Source organism: Rhipicephalus sanguineus, chromosome 6, assembly GCF_013339695.2.
Source record: "Rhipicephalus sanguineus isolate Rsan-2018 chromosome 6, BIME_Rsan_1.4, whole genome shotgun sequence".
Classification (NCBI taxonomy): Eukaryota; Metazoa; Arthropoda; class Arachnida; order Ixodida; family Ixodidae; genus Rhipicephalus; species Rhipicephalus sanguineus.
Window position 1 is genome coordinate 150,199,954 of NC_051181.1, and position 10,474 is coordinate 150,210,427.

General features: G+C 51.0%; 1 protein-coding gene across 1 annotated transcript; it reads left to right on the forward strand.

Annotated features, from left to right (window-relative positions):
* The first annotated feature begins 6,025 nt into the window (after positions 1 to 6,025).
* LOC119397632 (chitotriosidase-1) lies at positions 6,026 to 9,756 on the forward strand. Its single transcript, XM_037665058.2, has 3 exons — positions 6,026 to 6,165; positions 7,771 to 8,506; positions 9,334 to 9,756. Exons 1-3 carry the CDS (start codon positions 6,026 to 6,028, stop codon positions 9,679 to 9,681), a joined length of 1,224 nt encoding a protein of 407 aa, XP_037520986.1. The 3' UTR covers positions 9,682 to 9,756.
* The last annotated feature ends 718 nt before the right edge of the window (positions 9,757 to 10,474 follow it).

Here is a 10,474-nt window from a genome sequence, read left to right on the forward strand (position 1 = left end):
GGGATTCGATCCCGCGACCTTCGGGTCAGCAGTCGAGCGCCATAACCACTAGACCACCGTGGCGGGGCAGTAACAGTAATAAGAGCACGGCATATAAGGGATTAATTGATTCGTGACTAATTAGATGGCAGCAGGTATCAGAAGAATCTGGTTACTATTTCATTAGCTAAACGTCAATGCGCTCAAGCTAGCCGCAGCCAGCGAGCACTAGAACAGCGACAGGAACGAGACATTGGCTCATCATTACAGAGGGTTTATTTAATACAGGCGTGGTCCATAGCGTCTTTCGGCTGTTCTAGGATTCCGCAGCGAAACGGGAGTGTGAATCCGTCGGAAGAGCAGATGGCGGCAGCAGAGGTCCGCGGTCGTCAGCGAGAGAAGCACTGATGGCACGAAGGCAGCCCGAAACCAGCACAGCACGAGATGGTACAGCCACGAACGACACCGCAGGCGGCACCCGTAGATGAACTTGTAGCTCTGCGGTCACAGGACGAATTTAACCTAAACGTGAGATAGATTATGAACAGGAGCGACAACAGAATTTAGCCGCAACATCAGTTATGCACAAGTACACGCAAATTCAACACGTTAATGTGGCAAGCACTTTCGCACTATGTCGGTTTTGCGGAAGATATACTTACGCGGAAATTTGACTGCCGATCCGGAAGGCTAGCGGCGATTAGGTTGCATGCGGGAGGAAGCCCATGACCAAGAAGGACTGCGAGGCCATGTCCGGAACGGGTAGGCCGGACGGCGAGGTCGCGACAGCATGGAGCACTCAGAAGACCACGAAGTCGTAGCGAAGCACCTCGGCAAGGTTTTTCGCCGAGCGAAATCCACGAGCACACTGGACCAAGCGACCGCCCGTGCAGGAGCCGAAAGGTTCGCGCATCTGTCATGACAACATATAGAACATTAAAAATGCGCAAGAGAAAATACGATGTACTCACCAGAGAACGCGTGAACCTACGCGGTCTGCCGAGAATCGCAGCGAAAGAGCGCACATAAAAATTGTGTCGCAGTCACGGCCGCGATGCTAGCTTGGCATTTTCCAGAAGGCTGTCGATCATTGAGTCAGGTAAGTGGTACGGTACGTCTGTGTGCAGTGTCAAGATCGATGCAGCGAGGCGCACAAGCTTGTATTAGAACCCATGGGCGTCAAGTCTGAAACGAGTGCAAAGGCAAATTAAGCAGAAGCATAGCAACGAGGGCGCTATATGCTTACCTGGAAAAGCAGCGGTTTAGCGGAACGTTGGTTGCGCGGCGCGCTCGTTGACAACACGCGAAAAAGCGTCGTAGAAATGCGGAAAAGAACCGAGGCTGCAGGGAGAGAAAAAGTTAGCGTGTTTGGCGAGGTCACCAGAACACCCCCTAATTCCGAATGCCGAATTGCGCCGGGCAAGCACTTATCGTTCAAGAGCACGTGATGTACTACGTGGGCATACCTTGACACGATAACGTGCACCGTTTGCAGCGGCATTCGGAACGGGCACTGTTAGTGACGCAAACGCAGAAGGGGCAACCCTAATACAAACTACTCCTGCCTAATGTGAGCTAAAACCTGCAGCTGATGTGCGTAGGCACCCTTCACGCTTCCGTCACTGACAGGGCCCGATATGGCGACGGTCCAAGAAACCGCTAACTCAACTACGCGTTGCAACAATGCACACACTTTCGTTAACTGCAGAACGCCCAACTAGGTGCCTGGTTTCCTGAACAACAATCGCCCTCGCTAGTAAAAATTCACCTTTCGTTGACGCAGCCCGTTGTTCCTAGCCAGGCCCTCGGTGACGTGGTGGTGGTGGTGGTTTCCAGGGTGCCCCCGATGAACGGCCAGAGGGCCAGTATGCGCACATGGCAAGCGTGGAGTTCGGGCGTGAAGTACCGGTCCATATCCAGCACGGGTGTCTCGCGCCTCCAGCAAAGAGTAGCGGCAACGACGAGTGATTTCCCCGGGCTGCTGCGTTTTGCGTTTATAAAGACCAAGCTAGCCATCACGCGCAGGCGCAGTTGGCGCTGTCCGTTCGTGGAATTCGCTAGAGCTTCATTCTTGATAAACAGACGCGGCGCTCGTGAGGCTTCGCTTCTGCTCGTTATATCGTCAGACTTGCATCTTGAAGCGCCATCCTTGCGTGCAGGCAAGCTTCTCGTCTGTAAACAATAAACCATTGAATTCACTAGCGCGCAGGTGCACTTGAAGAAAAAAGAAAAAGATGTCTCATCCGATTCACTTTAATTAAAACTGATCTCCAGCCTACCCTATAAGATTAAATGTAATCTGTGGCGTAGCTTTTCTTTTTTCTGGATGGCAATGCGTTGCTACAGATGGGCTTCAAATCCCCGCGAACGCCCAATGTCGGAGGAAAGATTCCTGGATCAAGGATCCAGACCATCCTTAGCAAAGAAGACGTTTAACTCGTTGCTGCGCGTTTTTTTGTTTTTTTTTTGTACGTGCGCACTGGCGGAAAGCATGCCGCGGCGGCGTCCCGCCCGTCGGCGCTGCCGCTCCGCAAACAGTGGCACGCTGTTCACATATTGCCGTCGTGAGGGTCACGAAACAAGAGTGTACATGTCGAGGTGCGCGCGCCCGCCGGCTCGCGGCTGGAGAGAGGTGGCGCGAATGATGAGAACAATGTGCGGTTGCTATGACGACGCCCCTGTGAGGAGGAAAATGAGCAGCAGGCGCTCTTTGGTGATTTGCTTGCGCGGCAGCCGGCGGCAGCGGCGAAAATAGGCCAGGGAGCGATTCGATCGGCGGGAGAGAAATGTTGACGCTCCACGGGAGAAAGAAAGAAAATCGGCGTCTCGTGAGCGGTGGGCGGTGCGCAGGAAGGGCTGCGCCGAAAGTGTGTTCGTACCTTTAGACATTCTTGGAGAAATGGCCTTAATACCACGTTGTGTATTAGTCCGATGTACGCAATGACTCCCAGCGCGTATGTGCCACAGAAATAGGTTTTAAATGCGAATGCATTTCTTAGTCGGGCTATGTAAGGCATCCGGCGTTGTCCGCGGCGCCCTCTCCCATAGCAACAGCTGCGGGCGCGCGCGCTTATCCTCGCCCCTAGCAACCGGATCATGTGGTGCGAGAGAGTGTAGGAGAGGGTAGGTGCAGTGCTTCGCCGCTCCTTCTCTCGCCGTTCGCTCTCTCTCCTCCCTGCGCCCCACTCTCCCGTCTCACTCTCGACCGTTCGCTGGCTGGGCGCCTCTCAAGAACATCCGGAAATGTGTGCTCGAGACGCCGCTGTGAAACGCCAACGCCGAGCCGAGAACGCTGGCGCCCCACTCTCCCGTCCGCTCGCGCCTCACTCTCGACCGTTCGCTGGCTGGGCGCCTCTCAAGGCGATGGCAGAAGTCGGTGAAGGCGAATGTCTGACGGCAACGGTACCCTCTCTCGGCGCAAGAAATGCAGTCGCATTTCCTCACGATTCCCTTCGGGGAGGTGGGGGCATTTTTTTTTTGTAGACGTGATGAGTAGTGGGGGCAAGCCCCACTAATCAACGCTGGTTCACTATAAATGTGCCGCAGAAATGGGGAAAATCTAACTATTCACCACAGTTCCACTAAAGATGAAGAAGGGAACACATATTATCATCACCATTAACCAGCACGCGCTCAATCACGCGCTCAATCATCGCCCAAGCATTCTGTACAGTTGCAATATTAACAAGAGAAGCTGAAACGTGCCCAGGAGTTCTGCTGTGACGCAGCCTTGCGCGACTTGGAGCAAGCTGTGCTAACTTCTTTTGTTTCTTTATTTTTTTTGCTCTCTCCTCCTCCCTTTTTGTACGGTGTCTCCTATCATTCTCCTTTACCCCTTTTTTTCCAGCACAGCAGGATAGCAGCCGGTTTAAGCACTGGCCAACCTCCCGGTGTTTTCAGCTTCTGTTTCTCCTCCTGCTCGACCTAAAACAGCTTAACTTTGTTACTTGCGGGAAACTGGTCTTAAGACAGATTTCAAGCAGTGTCGTTTACCGTATTATTGTTCTCTTCTTTTTTAACACGAAAGTGTTTTATGCCGGGGTCCACCAAGACTTTCATGAAGTATTTGCGTCGAACCGACGACCTCTCGGTCCGCGACGATGGCTGGCGGGCGTTTAGCCCATTGAGCTATATCGCCAAACACATTATGGAAGCTACATGAACGCGCCTTTTATCTTTCGCACTTCCCTCTCACAGTGCTCTTGGATGGATAGATGGGTGCTATGAGCGTCTCCTTTATAACGGGATTATAACATGTGTGCCACAAGGCTCGAAACAAACAAACAAACTTCGTTGCCTCTGCAATTACCACCGGCAACGCGCCCTTGCTACGAAGGGCGCTGCTATGACCATCCCATTCGGCGCGTTTCCAAGTGGAGAAGTGTAAAGGATACCGCAGAACTGATTTGCAATAGGAGAAGTGTAATTTAGTCAACGCTTTTAACACACCGGGAGGTGGCGGCTGTAGCCCAAGCCTCGCGCTTAGCATACATCCATATTGAAAAATAGCTCTCCGACAGGGGCGTAGCCAGGGGGGGGGGGGGGGGTTGGGGGGTTCAACCCCCCTCCCCGAAATTTTTCACTTTTGCTTGCGTATATATACACGCACACATACAAACGCACGCACGAACATATATAAAGTATGGTTGAACCCTCCTCCCCCACCCCCACCCCCCCCGGAAAAAAATTTCTGGCTACGCCCCTGCTCTCCGACACTCGCCTGGCTGTCGCACCGCGTTCCCCGCTCGCGGAGGGAAGACACGACGCTCGTCGCGTTTCACGACGTTTTGAAGGAGTGCATATCAAGTATCAGTGTTTACTATGTGCTTGTTGATGCCATATTTGTGCGTGATTCACCATATGCGGTGTCCAGGTGTATCTTGACAACTTCAGCTACCGCAAAGGTTAGATCATGATCACGGGCGTTAGTCGTCCGTACAGAGATGGGCCACTAGGCGTCAACGTGGGTGCGTCCATTCCAGCGGTGCTACATCTGCCAAACAACAATGGACATTGTACAAGCTCTCATATACCAATGCACTATAAACAATCAACCACTTCTGTGACGACACGTTTCACTTTCGTGTTATACCGATTCCTATGACGGAGGGATCAGCCATAATTTTTCTTTTGTCTTCTTTTTTTGTAACATCTCTTTTCCATCTTCTTTTATTGCCCTTACCCCTTTCCCCAGCTACAGGGTTGCCAGCGGGTCTGAGAACTGGCTCCCTGTCCTTCCGTTTTTCTCTTCCTCCTCCTCATTAACTTTGTCGCTTTCGCTGCCAGCCACCAGGATATTGCCATGTTTACTCTGGAAAAACACTCTAAAAGAAGCATTTATTCGAATTGGATTGCATTTCACTACTTAAAATATTCTTTCCTTGGGAGTCTTCCCATTATGCCGTAGTCACAGGGATGTCTGCTCCGCTGTTAGAGAAAATTTAATTGAATCAAGATGGTTTCGACTCCAAATTTGTAAATTACCATTGTTAATTTATATTCATTATTTCAAAATTTCTCTATAACTATAAAATTTGTGTGTGTCCATTATAAAAGTTTATGGCCAACCGGCAGGGGTGCCAGTGATGTAGGTCATCATCATCATCATCGACATCCCTGTCACGGAAATGTGGAGTGAAGAAGCACCAGAAGAAATTCGGGCATTGATTTATTTTATTTTATTATTGTTATTTTTTCATATTTGATCAAGCGTCAAAATTTTCTATCAAATTTATAATGTTTCTATTCTGTAACCTCCCTTCTAAAATATTATAGCATGTTATAAAACCACTCAATTCTTGGCCAATTCCCCACAGTGGGTGTGAGCCAAAGTTGAAGGTGAACAAGAAGAACAAGAACAAGAAGAAGCATGTCTGTCTCGCCGCTTTCGCTGCTTCCTTCTACTGCAAACCTCGGAGACGGCGAATGCCCATGCTCAGCCGACTGTTCGTTTCAATGCCCGTCTCGCACTCAGCTTCCAGCTGCATCAAGGCGAGTGCTCGGTGCAGTCCGATGGCCACGGTGCATTGCCGTCGCATCGACTTGCATGCTGGCCGTGCAGTTCGCTCTGCTCGTCGCCTTCTTTCTCCTGCCTAGGGTCAAACCCCTAACGCCGCCGCCGTCGACCGACGAGCGGACTCACCGGTTCCACAGCTGCCATCAACCGGAGGAGAAGAACCGGCTCAGGTATACGTTTAGCTTCACGAATTAACGAAGTATTATTGAGCGAAGTACAAGGTGTACGCTCAGTCGAGAAGCAAAAGTCCAGGGACCACGGCATCGTAGGTGTCTGGTAGTAGCAGCCGCACGTCGGCATCCGCGTGCCTTGGTATATTCCTCGGGTCAAGTTCGTGTTTCGTCGCGTTGTCGAAGCGGATCTCAGAGGCCACGTAGAAAGAAGCTCGTGGTTCAGATCTGCTCCGCCAGGTGCCGCAACGATCGAAGCTGCTCTCAAGAAAAACGCCTGCTCTTTCAATTAACTCGTTCAATTACTTTTCATTAGTTAGTCTGACAGTTCGTTGACTATTACGTTAAATGAACTTATGCTCTGTTATTATATGTATCCAATGCTACTCTTAACCTGAGTCGGAACCAGCGATTTTGTACCAATTTTATTTTTAATCACATTTTCGCAATATTCGGCAAACCGGCAGTAAGTGCTTGGAAAGAAACAGGAGTGTCACTCGTTGCTAGTTCCAAAAAAAAAAAAAAATACTTGCGTAAACGCAGTCGGAGTGCGATGTTCTAGAATTGAACTGTCTGAAAAGTTACCCGCCATGGAGGCCTAATGGCTATGGCGTTGCGTCGCTTAGCACGTGGACGCGTGCGTTTTTTTTTTTAATTCGAAATACTTCCCTTTGGCATAACATGTGTACATGAACCACGCGAGGCGCGTCACACATGAACAAATAAGTTGAATTCGTGCATGAAATATAGTAAGGATCGGTGTAATGTTCTTTGTGTCCACCCGTGTTAGCCCGGAAGGCGACCGGGATGGTGACCGGTTGCTCTGAGGTGGCGTAGGCGTGCTTCATCCTGTGTTCCCGCTGCTGCTTGATGATACAAAACCACCCAAATGAATGCGCTTCTCTGGGAGATATATAGTCCCTAGAGCAGTCCATATTGCATTTTCTGAGCTCTGCATGCCTAAGCCGCAATTTCTTTTCGAGGCAATCTGTGGTCTTTAGACGTTTGTACGCGAGTATACAAACCTTATTTATTTGAATCTGTAGGCCAGCCTCGATTCCAGGCCGGCTCCCGAGTTTTGTAAGGCCAGAAGATAGTAATCACTTGCTCAGATATAGCCGAACGAAAAAAGGCTTCGGAGCTTTCACCCTGGCTGTGCTGCTGAACCACGCTGCAAGCTTTTACCACCGTTGACCTACTCATTCCTAACTTAACTGCAACGTGGAGGCGGTAAAGCGCGGCGTGGCAAGCAAAAATTGTGGATTACTGGCTCACAAAACAGCGTAAGGAAGTTATCTATGCGAGCGAGGTACACGCAAGGTAACATTTATGTTCATTGGAAAATAAGTTTCAAAGCTGGAAATTCAAGACTCTGGCGCAGGTTGCGTTGATTGAGGTTTCCGTCAGTAAAGAGTGTTAGTGTCGGGGTCCCCAAGAGGCTTGCGTACACAAGCCCTTGCATTCCTTCTGGCTCTTTTTGGGTGTGGCTGTCGAACAAAAGAAAACGGGGAGAAGTACAACAGGACGCAAGAACGTGCGAATCCAACTGCTAGGTGTCCCTAGGCGTTGGGTTTGTAGCTGAAAATTACTGATCTGACTGTGCAGGTACGTTCCGGACCACCTCCTCCATTCCAACAAAAGCAGGGACGTGGACCCGAGCAAGGTGCCCATCTTCTGCGTCTTCCGCAACACCGCGTATCGGAAGTTCAAGAAGGTCCGTTACAGGCTCGGCACTGTCCCTCACTCGCTCTGCACGCATCTGCTGTACCATTCGGCCAAATATTCGTCCGGCGCGATCGTGAGCAGAGACAATCTGTTCGACGAGGTGTACCAGGGTTTCACGATTGCCGCCAACATGCGGCGAATATGGAGGCACCTGCGGGTGCTGTTGACGCTGTTCGTGAGTGAGCCCGAAACGGCCGAGTTCTCGGAGAGCATTCAGAGCGGCCGTGATGCGATCTTCTTCGGGGAGGCCGCGTACAGGTGGCTCACGAGCCACAAATTCGATGGCCTCAACTTGGACTGGCCGTACGCCGGAGGTCCTTGCGGGTCCTCGTCCGACCTGAGCCGCTACGCGGCGCTCCTGAGGTCCCTGAAGACACGCTTCCAGTCGCGCTTTATGCTAACGGTCACGTTGCCCGGAGAGCTCGAGGATGTGAGCAAGGGCCTGGACCTGCTCGCCGCCAGCGAGGTTGCCGACTTTCTGCTCCTGAGGTCCCACAGGCGCAGAAACCTTGACCTTTTCCAGTACGACTGTCCCGGCCACGCAGTCGCTCCCGTGTTTTTCGCTCTGAAGGCTCTCGCTCCAAACGCCAAGATATGCATCTCAATTTCCTTCGAGGTTGGCAAACACAGAGTTATACTCGCGTTTCCTTCAAGAGGTCCTTATCAACAAAACGGAAGATCGTTTGATTTGTTAGGTAACAGCAAAACCACTTTTGATGAGATATGCTGAGTTTAATAGGAAGTTTTGAAACGTGCAGACTAGTTAATAACAGATTCCTTAAAGGCCCCTAAACAACCCCTGAAAATGAAAAAGAACGAGCGCGCTATTCTGTCCTGCCGTTTCCCATATTTTCGGCACAATTAGAGACGCCAGCAGCTTGTTCACGTGACATCATGAGAAAGTAAGCTCTGCATTGGTCCATATGCGAAGAGTATCAGTTGTGAATCGTCTCCTACACTGCTTTGCCATACAATCGCACGCCCGTTCTGCCTCGTCTTTCATGACTACCGTGCGTTATGACTATAGTGCATTATGACTATAGTGCATTATGGACTGCGCAAGCGGAGATAATGGGTAGCCGAAGAGCGCGAAATCCTGATAGGCTCTACGCTTAGCGCTGACATTGTCCACGTAGGTAGGAAAAGGGTAGCGAAGGCGAGAAAGGAAACACTCTCGCCTTTGAACTCGGTGTGGTTTAGGGGCCCTTTAAGCCTTATACTTGGGATGAATGCGAGGACACTAGAATGGGTGATTTTCTCCGCAACGCTCACCATTCCAATAGGCATGCAAGGAACAGTGAGGTGTGTCCAGCGCCATAATTCAACATTGCTTATTGATTCAGCTTTTTTATCCCGTATTATTTCACTCCAGAGGACACTGCTAATTTGAGGGGCAGTTTGCCCGCGATGGCTCACTCTGTCTATCCCGTTTCGTGCAAACAGGTGCGCGCCTTCAAGCTTGTCGCCAACCGCTCCGAAACCGACACGCGGATGGAACCGGCCGACCCAACCAGGTACACGGGTACCTCAGGACTGCGCGCCTTTTCGGAAGTGTGCAAGGCTTCCGACGTCAGCATGGACCCCGTCAAGTACTGCACACTCGCGTCGGCGTCCAGGAACGTGAAGCTCGCCCTGGAAACTCCTCTGTCCATCCGGCAAAAACTGACCGCGCTGTCGAAGCCGTGCGTCGTGCTCTGGGACATGGAGTTCGACGACTTCGAAGGCCGCTGCTCTGCTGCGTCCCGCGACCCGTGGCCCCTCACGGCAGCGGTGTACAACGCCTTGAATTAACTGGTTCAACCACTCATCTTCGCGTGCGCAATGAATTGTGTATTCTTGTAGCGATCGGGACGTATTGTATTCAGGGTTCACATATGTTAACGTTTCGAAGGGTAGCCTGCATTATTTTTACAGCGAAAGCTGTTATGAGATCATTTCACCGGCCGTTTTTGGCGCCGTAGTTGTCCGCCGCCGCCGCCGCTGCCGCCGCTGCCGCCGCCGCCGCCGCTGCCGCCGCCGGTGTCCGTAACCAGTATCGCTCGAAATAAGAAAAAAAACTAAAGAAGAAAGAAATTCCTGGATGGAACGAGGTTCGAACCTGGGTCCTCTGCGTGGGAGCCCAGTATTCAACCTCTGAGCCATGCCGGTGCTTGAAACTGCTTTGCAAAAAGGTCCTATACAGGCTTCATGTCGGGAAGGAACCACATTAGCATATGCACTATAGCGTGGTAGAAGAGTAAAATAAGCACCAAGCGTCGCACAACGCGAATTCTGTAACCAGACGTCACACAATGCGAATTGCGCAACGAGTAGGTTGTTGAATGCTTCCAACCCATTACAAAGGGCTCTGCCATAATTCTTCGTTGTCATCAGGCACAGCATCAACAAAGTGTGCATAATGCCTTACATGTGTTTAGCAGGTACCACGGCTCCCCGTAGAATGACGAAAAATGGCACAGTGCCTGCTGCCCTACTTCTCAAAAACTACAATGATTTATAGCGTAGTGGGTTCCTCGCAAATGCACTTGTATTGGTTGCCAAGGAAGCCCATAAGCGCATGATCCATTTCCTCGGGGTCCCAGTA

Excerpts from the sequence above, each read along its gene's own strand:
- LOC119397632 (XM_037665058.2), top strand. The coding sequence starts at position 6,026 with ATGCTGGCCGTGCAGTTCGCTCTGCTCGTCGCCTTCTTTCTCCTGCCT. Across the intron at positions 6,166-7,770 it reads GAGGAGAAGAACCGGCTCAG|GTACGTTCCGGACCACCTCC; the intron begins GTATACGTTTAG and ends CTGACTGTGCAG. Across the intron at positions 8,507-9,333 it reads GCATCTCAATTTCCTTCGAG|GTGCGCGCCTTCAAGCTTGT; the intron begins GTTGGCAAACAC and ends TCGTGCAAACAG.